Below are 16,915 nucleotides of genomic sequence, written 5' to 3'. Positions count from 1 at the left end.
TTCTGAGGAATTGTACTGTGTATGTTTTGCTGTCAGAAATGTTTGGAGATCATAGGGAGCCTAGAGTAATTGTACAAGTTATTCATGTATGTTTAGACCTACAATCAGTATCAAAAGCCCTAGTGAAAGCAATTAAAACCAGCTGATCTGCCACATAGCCACCTGCCCTGTCTAATGAGGTACTGAAGCGCACTTCGTATTGGTACCAATCCTTATCTTCGGGGCCCCCCTTGTATTAGCAGCTTTATGAGCAGTTGTCAGTATGCATGACAGGAAAAAAAATGTCCGTTCTCCGCTTAAGTGGGAACACAGCCTTAAAGGAGTCATCAGGCGAATTAAAAAAAAAAAAAAAAAAAAAAAAAAAAGCTTTGCTCACCTGGGGCTTTCTCCAGCCCCTAGCAGCCGACTGTCCCACACTGTCACCTCGGCTCCTGGCCGCTGTCCCGGTCTCCATTCTCGGTCCGGAGCCGACCCCTGAGGTCGTCCGCACTGCGCATGTGCGAACCGCTGCCGTCAATCAAGCCCAGTACAACATGGGCTTGATTGACTGTGGCTGTTCACACCACACGCAGTGCGGACGACCTCGGGGTCGGCTTCCGGACCGAGAACGGAGACCAGGACAGCGGCGGGGAGCGGAGATGACAGCGTGAGACAGTCGGCTGCTAGGGGCTGGAGAAAGCCCCAGGTGAGTAAAGTTTTTATTTATTTTTTTCCGCCTGATGACTCATTTAAGGTGGCCACACACCATACAATAAAATGATGCAATTTTACAGTAATTCGAAAATACCGATCTGTTGCAAAGAAAAATTGAAAGCTTTTCCTTTGTTTGTTTTTTTTATATATATACTTGTTTGAGAAATCTTCTTTTTCTGATCAATTTATATGAAAATTGAATGATGAAGGGTAGATTGACAATTTCTTGATGTACAGTACAAGCTAGGTTTTCCTGAGTTTTCAATCATTTTTTTCTAATAATTGGGGGGGTGGGGGGGCACTGAACGTGTGTGTGTGTGTGTGTGACTTTGGTCAGATTTTGGGTTACAACCAGTCAAAAATATTATCAATTTATTAATGATAGACTACACTGGCAAGCATACAGACACCTACGCTGTGCTCCAATTTTTTTTTTTCCTGCCTGAAAGAGTTTATAAATAGCTATGGAACTGAGTTTTTCTCCAGTCAGGACTCATTCAGTGCACTGATAACAAATTCCAGCTATAAAACACTTTCCTAAGCAGATGTCTGGGCTTTTCACTGTGAGATAAAAAGATAAACCGGTCAATAGTTCATGTATTTTTCACTCTGGGACTCTTGAGACACTGAAATTGAGCAGAGACTATGAAACATTAACCACTTCTATACCATGAAATGTTGTGCTGATCTGTGCTGCGTGGGCTCTCCAGCCCACAGCACAGATCAGGTTGCAGCCAGGCCGATCAGACTTCCACCCCCCCTTTTTTCCCCACTAGGGGGATGTCCTGCTGGGGGGGTCTGATCGCCGCCGGCTGCTTGCGGGGGGGGGCTCTTCAAAGCCCCCCTCCGCAGCGCTTCCTGGCCTCCTTCCCCTTCCCTCCCTCTCCCTCCCCCTGTGAGCGGCGCAGGACGGATTTCCGTCCTGCGCCTGATGGGATAGGCTTTAGCCTATCAGATGCCGGCGATCCCCGGCCAATCAGAGGCCGGGGATCACCGATCTCCTCTACGGCGCTGCTGCACAGCAGCGCCGTATACATGTAAACACCGGGGAAGATCTTCCCCGTGTGTTTACATTTACCTTGCGAGCCGCCGATCGGCTCGCAGGGTGTTCACGGAGACACCCTCCGTGAACTGACATGGAACGGTCGCTCATACGAGCGGCCGTTTCCATGGAATACACTTCAGGATTCAGGGGCGTACATATACGCACCGAGAATCCGGAAGTGGTTAAATCTGCTTTGCACATGTTTATACATAAAATAAAACCTTGAGATATCTAAGAGTCATTTTTCGGAGTAGGAGGACAGATCCAATTGTTTATCTCATTTGTTTATTTTCATCTCTGGTTAACTTTAACCACTTCACAATGGAGGGGTTTTACCTCTGAAACACCAGCGCGATTTTTACCTTTCAGCGCTGCTTCCATTCTTTTTTTTCTTTTCTATAATATGATTGGTTATTGGGGACTGGGGTCACCATAACCAATCATTGCACTGCAGAGCGGGGGTGTGTGTGCGGGTCGCGGGGGCGCGCGATCTGCACGTTTGTTTACCTTTCATCGTTATGAATGAAGACTGCTTCTGTTTGAAGCAGTCTTCATTCTATTCACAATCGGCAAGTCTAATTGGATTTAGGAACGCTTGTTCCTAACATCCAATTAGTCACCTGCTGTGCTGGCTGGCTGGAGTGTTCCCCGCCCACTCCCAGCCAGTAAACAAACAAGTGCGCCTTTCTCCGTCCCTGGGGGTGAAGCAGTGCGCAGAGGGACGGAGAAATTTAGCACTGGGGGGGGGGTCAAGTGGTTAAGAGTAGCTAGTTTAAACGCGAGACTAGTGTCCAAAAAACCTGACGTGGTTAAGAAGCGATGACTACGTTTTACTAAAGATTTACATTTCTTTGTTGGTTATATTTTTAATTTTGAAAGTATGTAGGCTTAAGTATTTTTTTTTTATTTTTTTTTAGTAATGAAGTCTGATAGTTTTACAAGTTATTTTAATCTTACAGGTCTAACAGAAGCATTAGGTGAAGACAGGAATTCCACACACTCTGTCCTTCTGGCTGTAGCCTCCTTGGCATCAGCTTGGCCACAGTTAAATCATGGTAAGTTTACTTTGTGTTCCTTTGGCATAAATGAGAAACTGAAAGCCAAGTAATGTTTTCAGAATAGCTGATAGACCATTCCTGTACAGTTGTATGTCTCCTCATTATGGACCATAGTATGTTTTACATATGACTGGATGGGTTAAAACTAAGGGTACCAGCAAAATGTGAAGGTTTAGATGCAGATGGAATTTGAGCTTTGGCTTTTGAGGTGTAAAGGTCTGTACATGTAGTTTAAAATAATGTATATATACTTGTGTATAAGCTGTCCCCTGTATTATCTGACACGACCCCATCCCCCCCCCCCCCCCAACTTTTGCCCCTGAAACACCCTAATAATGTGTGACCCTTGGATAAGCTGACCCCACCCATTGTCTGCTCCTAGTCTACCCCCTTTCTGTGGGCAAAGTGCCTCACCCCTGTATGTGGTGCAGAGTGAAGCATTCTTGCAGAGTATGTGTATGTACTGTATGTTCAGTAGAATGTATGTATGTGACGAATAAGAGTGCTGTGCAGTGTACATATAGCTACCTCTCTTTGTTCCGGGCAGCCATCTTCCTGTCTCCTGTGCAGCTCTGTACTTGCTACAAGTCCAGGCTACAGTGTCTTCAGGTCTGTGGGCAGCCATCTTCCTGTCCCCCTTGCAGCTTTGTTCACACTGCTGACATGTAGTGGCCGAGTACGGAACTGCAAGGGAAACAGGAAGTGGCTCCCTGGGACAAGAAGTCATACAGCAAGCAAGATGCTGCCAGGAATGAGGAGAGGTAACTATACCCACACACCCCCACACGTTTCTCGCATATTAGCCGACCTCCCCACTTTTGGGACACTTTTTTTTTTTATCCTACAAATGTGGTTTATATACGAGTATATACAGTAAGGTGCTTATATTATCTTAAATAAACATGTTCTTGGTTGTTAGGTGGGGAAAAAAGTTGAGTTCTACTTACCTAGGGCTTAGCATAGCAGTGTACGAGAGGAAGCAATATGATTTTCCTCCCTACCTTGTGCATGAGCAATAAAGTGGTATGAAACCCTGCATTTCTTCTTTGATCTTAAACATTATTTACAGTATTAAATCTACTACTACAAAAGAAATTGTAGCAGAACAGCATTCAAACAGTTAAAAGCCGCTTTACTTCAACTTCTTCATTGAATAGGTTGCTGCCACATCCGAAGAGCTGATAAAATTATCTTTTGTTTGCATTGCTTTGTCTGGTTCAATTAGTATACATTCCTAGCTGTGCTTAAAATGAGCTGTCCCTGCAGAGGAAGCACAGAAGTGATCACTAGATAATTTTAATATATAAATACAGCAGACATGCAATAACATGCAATGGCAGCTTTCCTGGGTAATCTAACGCTATCACTTTTTTTTTTCTTTTCAGGTTGCAGTTTGAAAGAACTGGATTTAGATAGTTGTACGTTGTCAGAAATCCTTCGCCTTCATATTTTGTCCTCTGGTGCGGATTCTAATTCTGTCAATGCCAAATATCGATATCAGAAGCAGGGAGGCTTTGTAGCTACGGACGATGCTTGTATGGAGCTCCGTCTCAATCATCCTGAAATCCTGAAGAAGTTGTCTACTGTTTCCGTATACGCCTTGTCAGCTGGTGAGGATACGTCTCTGCCTCGTGTGTTCTAGCCCTAAAGCCATGTACACACTGTGTAAACTCATCTGAAGAGATCCTTAAAAGGAACCCGAGGTAAGAGACCTATGGAAGCTACCATATTTATTTCCTTTCAAACAGTTGCCTGGCAGTGCTGCTGATCTTTCTGGTCAGTAGTGTCTGAACCTCACACCTGAAACAAGCATGCAGCTAATCTTTGTCAGAATTGTCATAGACATCGGATATGCATGCTTGTTCAGGGTCTGTGGCTTAAAGTATTACGGGCAAAGGATCAGCAGGACAGCCAGGAAATGTGCATTATTTAAGAGGAAATAAACATGTCAGCCTCCATATCCCTCTCACCTCTGGTTCTCTTTAAGGACAGTCTTATCCAAGAACCTAGCATGTGTACGGGAGTCCTTTGACATCGCCTAAAGATCAGACTGCTGGATCTTTAATGACACCACCACCCAACCAACCCACAGACATTGCAGTCTTCCTCAATCTGCACACCAGAAGCTGCTATGTCGTGTGCTGTGTATGGTCCCTTCTCCCCCCTCCCCAGCAAGAAATACACCTCTGGCCTTGCATTGTGTCTTTACAGAACTCTGCCTTGAACCGTTGCCCAAGGAATTGAATATCACTCCCTGCAGGCGACAGTACTCATATGTATATACAATGGTATCTTATCTGCCTGCAGATTTTGCATCAAAGCTTTTTAGATGTAGCTTGTTTGCCTGATATGCTTGCAAAATAGCCACTATCACAAAACTTAAATTCTGTTCCTGTCACAATTTATGATGAAGATATTTGACCCTGAAGTAATGCTGCCATGTGTATTTTTCAATATGAACTGAGAAAATAGTATTTTTGATGGTAAAAATCAATCTTATGGACTCGGGGAACATATATTCGCTTTCACCAATTAGTGCTGCAGCAGATAGTGCCGAAGGCTTTGTACAGGAGCAAGCCCAATCGTGCACAGCTGTACTTCAGCTACAAGACTTAGATCTACGTCCTCGTAGCTTATATGAAGTCACAGAGGACGTAGATGTACTGTAGTGGTGCGAAAATTAGTTAAATTATGAAAAAAAAAAGTAAATACAATTCTAGAGAGAATAGTATTTGGTACCATCCTGCTTGGTAGTTTCAATCCCCACAGACCGCTCCGTGTCCAAGTCCAATGCTGCCGACGACCATTTACTCTCTGCACTTACAAAATCACTGCTGAGTAGAGCAGTATGGGCAGAATGACCTACAGACCGATTTCTATTTGATCGGAGAGAGATCTGTTGCCTACCAGTACACTGCAGACCAATTCCGTAAACAATTTCAGTATGAAATCTCTTGAGAATTGGCCTTGCGGCCTTGTGACACCGCCTTGCTGCCCCCGACTCTGTCCCCCCCCCCCCCCCAATGTAAAATATGCCCACACTCAGTATACATTACCTGTTTGTGTCTGCCACTGGCTCCGTCCTCTGTCCTCATACTGTACATGCGCCCTAGTGGTTGCTGTGGTAACGTGGGCTCGTGTGACGCCAAACACAAGTATGTGAATACCTTTCCTTGACAAGTATAACTATTATGCCTAGAGTTATATAAATCAAGCTTTATTTTAATTTACATTAAATTGCTGGAAATGTCTCAAGTTAAGTGCTATAGAATACACTGCTGTTTACATAGAGATAAGATGACTCCTAGGAAGCGTGATGGAATTGTTGCTTTTCACACTATAGACTCGTACACTTGTTTGGCTAAAATCGTCTCAGGCAGTCGAAAACGACGGCTTCAACCGATAATCAGAAGTGTGTACAGAGGCAGGTGGCGCACGAGTGTCCTGCCTGGCGGATCATCTCGCCCTCTGAAGAAGGCTAACTTGTTTGTGCACGCTGCCCCCTGCCCACACATGCGCTGCGCCATTGTCCCATAGCAGCACAGTACGTTGTTGCGTATGTGCAGTTCGGCCCAGCGATGTCGTCCAAGCAGATTTTATGCCGATCCCTGACAGGCGACATCCATCAAAGGGGTGTACGCACCTTATCCTGTAGGAAGAATGATCTTGTGAGCGACAGGTGTGTTTATCTTTGTCCTCTGTCCACAGATGAGAAGTTAAAGATTCTCCATGCCCTCAGCGGCAAGCTGCTTACACTAGTTTCGACAAGGGACTACATTGAGGACTGTGTGGAAGAGCTGCGACAGCTAAAGCAAGAGTTCAGGGAGCTGAGAGCGGGTCAAAACCGCAAGGAGCGCGTAGAGGCCGCTGCCAGGTCTGTATATACATTTCAGAGCTTGTAAATTGCTAGGGGATAGGAAGGAGCATACTTTGGACATGCTGCACATAAGAAAATGGCAGGTCCCACAGATATTTTGGATAGGAGGGAATGAGAGTGCGGGGTTTAGGAATGACACCAAGACCATGTCTCTGTTAAGGGGCCCATACACCTAATGATTTTCCCGCCGATATACGGCCGATTCTATCACAATGATCGAATCGGCTGTGAAATTGCCGCGCACACCGCTGACAGAACGGTCGATTTCTGTCCGAAATCGATCGTTCCCGTCCGTGCGGAAGATTTTTCTCGATCGCCGGCGGGTCGGGAGTGCGTCGATAGCGGCGTTCGAATGCCTGACGGCCGACGCAATACAGCGGGTATACGTTACCTGTTCCGGCCGGCGCGAGTCCTGTGGTCTCTGCTGTCTTCTCCGCTCTAGTCTGGTCTACTGTTTAAACTTCCTGCTGGGCAGGAAGAAGTGAAGCATGTCGGAGACCAGAGCAGAGAAGAAGACAAGAGACCTGGGGAGTCGCGCCGGCGGAGCAGGTAATGTATGCGGGGGGGGGGGGGGGAACGGCGGCAGCACCACCACCACAGATTGTGAACGGTTTCAGGCTGAAATCGGTTCACAATCTGTTTGCAGTAAAGGTAGCCATACGATCCCTCTCTGATCAGATTCGATCAGAGAGGGATCTATCTGTTGGTCGAATCTGATGGCAAATCGACCAGTGTATGGCCACCTTTAGATGGGGAAAATAACTTCTATTTACAGTTTGAGTGGTCAAGTTTTGAAGATGGAGAAAGTTCAGGTTTGTTCAATTTGAATTTCTTGTATTTTGAATGTTGGGAAGAAATGCAGTCTAAGGTTTTTGTAAAATCCTCACAGAAAATGCAAAAAAAAACCCTTTGAGATGAAATGTGGGAGGGGTGCGGCCTGATTGAATACAAATGTATTTCATATAAAAATACAAAACTTTATTTAGCACTTGCAGAAAAAATTTCACACTTACAGAAAATGTTTACAGTTTATTTGTGACAGTGAGGGACTGAAGTTGGGTTATACCACATACTAAAGTGGGTTAGTTTTTTACACCTCTGTCTTTTGGTTACATGTAAATAGAAGCAGCAGAATCTTCAGCTGTACTGCAAATACAGACCACATACAGTGTAATGGGGGCTCTGTCAGTATGTGAAAGGGTAATAACTGGCTATTGTGATTCTGCTGAATGCACTTGTGTAGAAGAAAAGATAAGTTTAGCAGCTTCCTTCTTATGCTGGGAATACACGTTTCGTTTTTGCCTTCGTTTAAACCTTCGTTTCGATTGTGCCTTTTGTCCTTTTCGATCCCGAAATAATCGACCGTACGGTTAATATCACCACCCACGGTTTCGTTTTTTTTTCCGATTCTGATGGTTTCGTTTTTCCAATGATCGAAGGCTGCAAAGAAATGAAACTTGGTACAGGGACGGACGGCATAAACGAACATATAATCGATCTGAACAGCCATCAAGCCTACCAATGGCTCGATTAGATGGATAAAGAGAGATAATATCAAACATGTTCGATCACTAGTCGTTCGTTTTTGGGGTCTATTAATCGAAACTATAATGAGATTATGACTATTTTCACATACGTTTTCAACACTCGATTCGTTTACCGAACGAATCGAAGGCTAAAACGAAGGCAAAAACGAAACGTGTATTCCCAGCATTAGGTCTGGAACCCTCTAGCAGCACTTTTCTAAGTGCTTGTTATTTGAAAAGCTCTTGCTGATATGCTGTGGGTGTGATCCCACTTGAGGGGTCTGATTTCTTTACTTTTTTCTTTTTTATCATATCATTACATTAGCTTTACAAATCACTAGCACTTAGAAAAGTGCTGATAGTGGGTCCCAGGCCGTAAGCTGTGTATGCAGTGTGGGGATGTGTAGCCTGAAACTGTTTTTGCTTATTGCTTGTAGTGCCACTTTGGCGAAGCAGGGCTTTTTGGTGCCCACCTCGTGGCCGCGTAGCATCAAAGTTTGGTGCGGCTGTAGAAGTAATGCTATAGTCCGTGCCCCGCGCACAGGTAATTTGTGCAATAATTTCGATAAATTCTGGTGATCGCCGGACCAGGAATTACTTTTCCCTCTGAGTTGAGAGAATAGTATTTAACCTCTCTTCCCCTGAATTTGTGTGGCATTTGGCTCACCCTGCACTGAAAAGCCCTGGGCACCAACAAGCCATGTACGCGCCATTTTGGCAATGAGTGCTATTACACTACCCTGCTTAGATCTCGCCTCTTTGGAAAGGGGAGGTGGGAAGAAAACGGAGCAGCAGACTAGAGTCTGACACTTTAAACCTAGAATATTGAACATTTTCACAAAAGATTTCATAAGCTGTAAGCCATAATCCTCAAAATGATATCAAATAATAAAGGCTTGAGATCTCATTTTTCATGTAATAAATCTGTTTCATATTTTAGTTTCACCTTTTACGTTGAATTACTGAAATAAATTTATTTTTTATCACGATAGTCTTCTAATTTTTGAGTTTCACCCATATCTGCTGGATACCCCCCCCCCCCCCCCCCCATGCATGTATGAAAGTGACCTGGCATCTGAACACATTCTAACATTTTTGAAGTAATCTGAATAGGAGCATTGTGGAGAGTGAGAGTGTATCTTCTCATCTTGTGTGTTTTTGTTTTTTATTTTCCTTCTGATAAAATGTAGAATTCGCAAACGAAAAGTGGAAAAATTAAAGGAGGATGAGATGAAGGTGAAGGAAAAAGAGGAAGAAAAACCAGGGGAAGATGAGCATAAGGACTCCGCTAAAGCAAACGGGTAGAGCATAATGCTTTTCATGTAAATGTACTTTTATGGCAGGTGTGATGAATCCAGGACTGCTCGCTGTAGTGTTTGTGTGAATAAGTGTCGAGTTTTAGCAAACATGGGGCTTATTGCAATCTTGTCACATCATTACTCCACAGAGCTGAAGAGGAGGTGGAGACCATCAGTGAGAATAAGGAATCTGAGCAGAAGGAGCAGGATGCAGCCTCAGCAGATGAAGGGACACCACCTGCTGCCAAGAAGAGGAGAGGTATGTTGTACAATCCTGAATCCTTAGCAGCAGCACCATTTATTTGGAGCAGTTCAGTGGAAGATAAGCCAACAAGCCTTTGTTTCCCAGATCTTACGAGGAGACGTATTTACACAGGATGTGTTGGTGCCTATAGAAAATAGGTGAACCAACAGTGGTGGATACTAAACTCGAGTCTCTGTTCTCGTAGGGTCACCATTACTTACCTACGGAGTGCTGCAACTCTGGCCCCCGGGCCGTACAACGTGCGTCATCGTCTGCACCTGACCGGCAGCTTCATTTGTAATTCCCGATGGGGTCACACGTGCGTTGGGGGATGTAGTCCATGGATGCAAGTATAGCTCTATACTTGCATCCATGCACTGCAATTACATCTCCCAGCATGCATCGCGGTGTGTGTGTGACTCCACCAGGAATTACAAATGCAGGCAGAAATGTCGGCCAGGCCGTGGTCCAGAAGAGCAGCATCCCATGGGTCAGTAATGGCACACACCGTTACAAAACTTCCTTATGAGGAGGTTTGTATTTTATGTTTAACTACTTGTTGCATGCCGTGCAGTATATTCACGGCCCTGCAAAATTCACAGGATGCACCAGGGCCGTGAATACAAGTCTGCAGCGGCATTCAGCCGGCGCTCGCGCGCGCACTGCTGTTACCGCCACTTAGTGGGAAGGTTAATGAATGGGAATGCAGCTCCCATTCATAAATCTAAGTCCCGATTCAATGAATACCGGCATCTACGAGACGCCGGCGTTCATTGTATCTTCTTGTTGTTACACTGCTGTGCATTACTTCCAAGTCGCATGCTTACGTATGTGACTCAGAAATGACTGATGGCCAAATAGTATATTACACCAAAAATCATTTTTATTTAATAAAAATCCCCATACTGACTTTTATAATTAACCTTTTCCCTTCCACACCCTCCCATAGTACCCAAACTTTTTATTTTTTTAAATATAGGGGGGGGGGGGGGGGGAATTTACATTAAAAAAAAATTATAAGTATGCCTTAGGGACTGAACTTTTTTAAAAATGTATGTCAAGGCGGTATATTACTATTAATTTTTAAGTTATGTTCTTGTAATTAGTGATGGACACAAAACTGAAAAAATGCACCTTTATTTCCAAATAAAATAATGGCGACATACATTGTACTAGGGAAATTTTTTAAACGTTGCAATAACCGGGACAAATGAGCACATAAAATGTGTGGCTTTTATCCGCAGTGGAACGTTTTATTTTAACACTATAATGGCAAAACGGAGAAATAATGAATTTTTTCAATTTTTTTCTTATTATTCACGTTAAAATGCATTTAGGATAAAATAATTCTTAGCATACTGTACCTCCCAAAGAAAGCATAGTTGGTGGCAAGAGAAACAAGATCTAGATCATTACGCTATGATTACTAGTAATTAAGTTATTGGTGAAAGAAAGGGAGGAGCGCTGACAGGTGAAAATTGCTCTGGTCGACAAGGGGAAAAAACCCTCGGTCCTCAAGTGGTTTATTTAGTGCTCAGTTCGCTGTGTTGGTGTGAAACAGCCCTTAGGCCGTGTTTCCATTTGCGAAGTTATGCGAGTGTTGCTACGCAAGCCGCATCGCATCACTTCTGCCGCCGGCCACATCACTTCCGCATCTCCGCACACCATGGAAACTGTTTCACTGGCGTGCATGTGTTGCAGCACACCTGCGGTGCGATGCGGCTATGTAGCCGCACCGCACCTAGTGAAAACGAGCCCTAAGCATACATTTGGAAAGAAAATACAGTTGAGTAACTGAAAGATTTCACTGGAAGAGCAATTTCAGATTAGAAAATGCTTTTGTGCGACTGGTTTAGTTTAAAGGTGTTCCATGAGCACAGAAGGTTATAGGATTTGTTGGTATTCTATTCTGATCTTCAAACAGTATCCTAAACTGTCCCTTTCAGTAATCTGTGTGCTGCAATATGGTAACACTTATTTCCTTTGACCTGGATAGGTATGAAGAGCAGAGATTCTATGGGTAGCAAAGAAGCTGAGCCTGTGGATGAAGAACAGCGGCAGCAACGGGAGCAGGAATTGATGGAGAAGATTCAGCAAGTCACGGCATGCACAAACATCTTTCCTCTTGGCCGGGACCGCTGGTACAGGCGATTCTGGACTTTCTTCTCAGTCCCAGGATTATTTGTAGAGGAAGACTATACCGGTATCACTGAGGACATGCTGCAGCCTCGTCCTGCTTTGCCTAGAGAACCAGAAAGGAATCCCACAGTCAATGGTCATGAGGCTTCTGAGCAGGAGGTAAAGGAGGAGCCAGAGCCCCCTAAACTGGTGGACAAACCAAACCGCTGGCTTTTCTACAGCTCGGAGGAACAGCTTGATGAACTAATCGAGAGCCTGAACTCTCGGGGGCACAGAGAGAGCACCCTCAAGGACACATTAATGCAGGAGAAGGCCAGGATCTGTCAGAAGCTCACCGACTTTCCCACTGATCGTTTCCACAATTCAGGTATTTCCTCCAAATACTTTTTTCTTTATACATTTCACAAAGATGCTATTGAAGCAAGGACTTCTCGTGATAATTATAAACAGCATTTGGCATTTTCCAAAGTCTGGAGTAAGTTCATTGTTTTTTTTTGTTTTGTTTTTGTTGTTGTTTTCTTCAAAATGTCAGTGCCTTGCATTTTGAGTGTTTTTTTTCTACTGTTAGTAATGGGTAACCCTATTTGAGTGCTTTAATAACAGTGCAGGAGATTTGGGTGCAGCCGGCACCATCATAGACCGTAATAGAAATTGCGGCTATAGCAGCGCTCATTGACTGATTTGGGCACCGTCAGACGACGGAGCACAAATCACTACAAGAACACTGTAATTCGGCCGCCAGTAATAGCTGGAAGCCGAATTACATCATTCCCTACTATCCATGGCGGCCTGGAGGGGGAATAGTAATTAACGCCGCAGGTACTTGTGCAAGAGCAGGGTTACCGAAATCTCCCGGCGGCTACGTTATAGGTACGCACCCCTATTCGCTTTCTGTGTATACGCGTTCACTTAGCTATATGTATATATTTCTAGAAATTATGTGCCTAAATTTGCTTTTAGCTCTATTAAATGTCCACTGTTGCATCTGCTGTAAGGATCATATTTTTATTGCTCTGCTTATAGAGCAACAGCATCTTCTGTGGTTTGGTGTAGAAGAAGATGCTTACAATATTGTATGAGACGCAGTACAAATGTAGTAAGCAACTATTGCAGTGCAAGTTGTGTGACCAGATTTGGGTTAAAGGGGTTCTGTATATTGTAAAAATCAAACAAGCTGACACTTACCTGGTGCTGCTATCGGCCCCCTGCAGCTGTCATGTCCCATGCCTTCCTCCTCCGATCACCTGTTCCCTGCTGCCGGTCCCGGTCTAATATTTGTCCCAACAGATGAATTATGCTCGCTCGTGTCATCTGAGCTTACTGCGCAGGCACAGCACAAAGTTTTCTTTTACTGCGCCTGCGCAGTAAGCTCCCAAAGATGCGCGAGGGAGCAAGCACGGCCGTGCAGCTGCAGTGTAATCACTCGCGTGATTACACCGGGACTGGCGGCAGGGAATGGGTGATCGGAGGAGGACGGCGCGGGACATTACCGCTGCAGGGGGCTGATAGAAGCCAAAGGTAAGTGTCAGCTTGTTTGATTTTTACAATACCACAGAACCCCTTTAAAACTCTCCCTTATGGTGCCCATACATGGTACAATAAAAACCATTTATTTTCCCGTTTAATTCGACCAAAACAATCGTATCGAATGAAAGTCAAAAATAATCTTTTTTTCGATCAAGAAAAATGAACGATTATCCTGTTTTGTTTTGTATGTTGTTGTTTTTTTTTTTTGTTTTTTTTTTATGTAAAAATCCGATCGGACATGTTGGGAAAATCTTATATTTGATCTAACAGAATAATCGGACATAATGATCTAATCGCAAAAAAAAATACAAAAATTATACCATGTATGGGCACCATTAAAGGATACCCGAAGTGACATGTGACATGATGAGATGGAATCTCATGTCTAACTATAAAACACTTTCCCAGCAGAAAATGGCTTCTGAGAGCAAGAAAGAGGTAAAAGGGGGAATTTCTCATCAGTGAGGGTCACACTAGTCACTTCCTGTGTGAGCCAGGACTGAGTCAGTCGCTTACATACCTGATATTTAACTCTTTCAGGCAGAGAAAGAAAAAAGGAACACAGCATAGTTATTTGTGTGCTAGGCACTGTACATACCCATGTCTATCTCATCATGTCACATGTCACTTCGGGTATCCTTTACCCAGTTGCCAGTTGGTGGCCACTAATGATCCAATCTTACCAATTCTATGTAATATAAAGCAACTACCTAAATTATCCATTCAAGATATTCACTCAGTTTACCCTTATACTACATAGATTTGGTAAAATTGGATGAAAAAAGTTGGATCGTTAGTGGCCACCAACTGGCAACTGGTATTCCTTAAAAGGAAATAAACATGGCAGCCTCTGTATACCTCTCTCTTCAGTTCCCCTTTAACTGGAAACTGTAGCCCACTGTGGATCTGACTGGGAACTGTGCAGCACTCTGGATCTGAATGGGAACTGTGCAGCACTCTGTGGATCTTTCTGGGAACTGTGCAGCACTCTTTGGATCTGATTGGGAACTGTGCAGCTCTCTGTGGGTCTGACTGGGAACTGTGCAGCTCTCTGTGGGTCTGACTGGAAACTGTGCAGCGCTCTGTGAATCTGACTGGGAACTGTGCAGCACTCTGTGAATCTGACTGGGACTGTGCAGCACTCTGTGCAGCGCTCTGTGAATCTGACTTGGAAATGTGCAGTGCTTTCTTGAGCTGGCTGGGAACTGTGCAACACTCTGTGGATCTGACTAGGAACTGTGCAGCGCTCTGTGAATCTGACTTGGAAATGTGCAGTGCTTTGTGGAGCTGACTGGGAACTGTCCAGTGCTCTGTGAATCTGACTGGGAACTGTGCAGCGCTCTGTGAATCTGACTGGGGGCTGTGCAGCACTCTGTGGATCTAACTGGGAACTGTGCAGCACTCTTTTGATCTGACTGGGAACTGTGCAGCACTCTGTGGATTCAAACTGGGAACTTTGCAGGGCCCCGTGCATCAGACTGGGAGCTGTGCAGCGCTCTTTTGATCTGACTAAGAACTGTACAGTTCTCTGTAGCTCTGACAGGGAGATGTGCAACATTCTGTGAATCTGACTGGGAACTATGCAGTGCTCAGTGGATCTGACTGGGAACAGTGCAGTGCTCTTTTGATCTGACTGGGAACTGTGCAGTGCTCTTTTGATCTGACTGGGAACTGTGCAGCACTCAGTGGCTCTGACTGGGAACTGTGCAGTGCTATGCTTGGTGGATCTGACTAGGAACTGTGCAGCACTCTACATCTGACTGGGAACTGTACAGTGCTCTGTAGCTCTGACAGGGAGCTGTGCAACATTATGTGAATCTGACTGGGAACTGCAGCGCTCTGTGAATCTGACTGGGAAATGTGCAGTGCTTTGTGTAGCTGACTGAGATCTGTGCAGTGCTTTGTGTAGCTGACTGAGATCTGTGCAGCACTCTGTGGATCTTACTGAGAACTATGCAGTGCTTTGTGGAGCTGACTGGGAACTGTGCAGCGCTCTGTGAATCTGACTGGGAGCTGTGCAGCGCTGTGTGGATCTGTCTGGGAACTGTGCAGCACTCTATGAATCTTACTGGGAACTGTGCAGCACTCTGTGGATCTGACTTGGAAATGTGCAGTGCTTTGTGGAGCTGACTGGGAACTGTCCAGTGCTCTGTGAATCTGACTGGGAACTGTGCAGCGCTCTGTGAATCTGACTGGGGGCTGTGCAGCACTCTGTGGATCTAACTGGGAACTGTGCAGCACTCTTTTGATCTGACTGGGAACTGTGCAGCACTCTGTGGATCTTACTGGGAACTGTGCAGCTCTCTGTGGATCTGACTGGGAACTGTGCAGCTCTCTGTGGATCTGACTGGGAACTGTGCAGCTCTCTGTGGATCTGACTGGGAACTGTGCAGCGCTCTGTGAATCTGACTGGGAACTGTGCAGTGCTTTGTGGAGCTGACTGGGAACTGTGCAGTGCTTTGTGGAGCTGACTGGGAACTGTGCAGCGCTCTGTGAATCTGGGAACTGTGCAGCACTCTGTGGATCTGACTTGGAAATGTACAGTGCTTTGTGGAGCTTACTGGGAACTGTGCAGCGCTCTGTGGATCTGACTGGGAGCTGTGCAGCACTCTGTGGATCTGACTGGGAACTGTGCAGGGCCCTGTGCATCTGACTGGGAGCTGTGCAGCACTCGGTGGCTCTGACTGGGAACTGTGCAGTGCTATGCTTGGTGGATCTGACTGGGAACTGTGCAGCACTCTACATCTGACTGGGAACTGTACAGTGCTCTGTAGCTCTGACAGGGAGCTGTGCAACATTATGTGAATCTGACTGGGAACTGTGCAGCGCTGTGTGAATCTGACTGGGAGTCGTGCAGCGCTGTGTGGATCTGACGGGGAACTGTGTAGCACTCTGTGGATCTTACTGAGACCTTTGCAGTGCTCTGTGGATCTGACTGGTAACGGTGCAGTGCTCTGCTTGGTGGATCTGATTGGGAACTGTGCAGCACTCTACATCTGACTGGGAACTGTGCAGCGCTCTGTGAATCTGACTTGGAAATGTGCAGCGCTCACTGGCTCTGACTGGTAACTGTGCAGTGCTCTGCTTTGTGGATCTGACTGGGAACCATGCAGCGCTGTGTGGATCTGACTGGGAACCATGCAGCGCTGTGTGGATCTGCCTGGGAACCGTGCAGCGCTCTGTGAATCTGACTGGGAACCGTGCAGCGCTCTGTGAATCTGACTGGGAACCGTGCAGCGCTCTGTGAATCTGACTGGGAACCGTGCAGCGCTCTGTGGATCTGACTGGGAACCGTGCAGCGCTCTGTGGATCTGACTGGGAACCGTGCAGCGCTCTGTGGATCTGACTGGGAACCGTGCAGCGATCTGTGGATCTGACTGGGAACCGTGCAGCGCTCTGAATCTGACTGGGAACCGTGCAGCGCTCTGTGGATCTGCCTGGGAACTGCAGCACTCTGTGGATCTGCCTGGGAACTGTAGTGCTCTGTGGATCTGCCTGGGAACTGCAG

The 16,915-nt window shown here is 45.5% G+C and overlaps 1 protein-coding gene across 2 annotated transcripts in view; it reads left to right on the top strand.

The window, feature by feature from the left end:
* Positions 1-16,915, top strand: part of BAZ1A (bromodomain adjacent to zinc finger domain 1A) — a 97,805-nt gene that overhangs the window by 40,794 nt on the left and 40,096 nt on the right. For both annotated transcript variants that reach the window (XM_068254039.1, XM_068254040.1), the window contains 6 exons: positions 2,698-2,793; positions 4,182-4,406; positions 6,505-6,670; positions 9,390-9,500; positions 9,647-9,756; positions 11,738-12,247. In XM_068254039.1, the coding sequence (XP_068110140.1) occupies positions 2,698-2,793; positions 4,182-4,406; positions 6,505-6,670; positions 9,390-9,500; positions 9,647-9,756; positions 11,738-12,247 (1,218 nt within the window). The remainder of the gene's footprint in view (positions 1-2,697; positions 2,794-4,181; positions 4,407-6,504; positions 6,671-9,389; positions 9,501-9,646; positions 9,757-11,737; positions 12,248-16,915) is intronic.

Source organism: Hyperolius riggenbachi, chromosome 9 (assembly GCF_040937935.1).
Source record: "Hyperolius riggenbachi isolate aHypRig1 chromosome 9, aHypRig1.pri, whole genome shotgun sequence".
In the NCBI taxonomy this organism is placed as follows: Eukaryota; Metazoa; Chordata; class Amphibia; order Anura; family Hyperoliidae; genus Hyperolius; species Hyperolius riggenbachi.
This window is presented reverse-complemented; position numbering and strand designations above follow the sequence as displayed.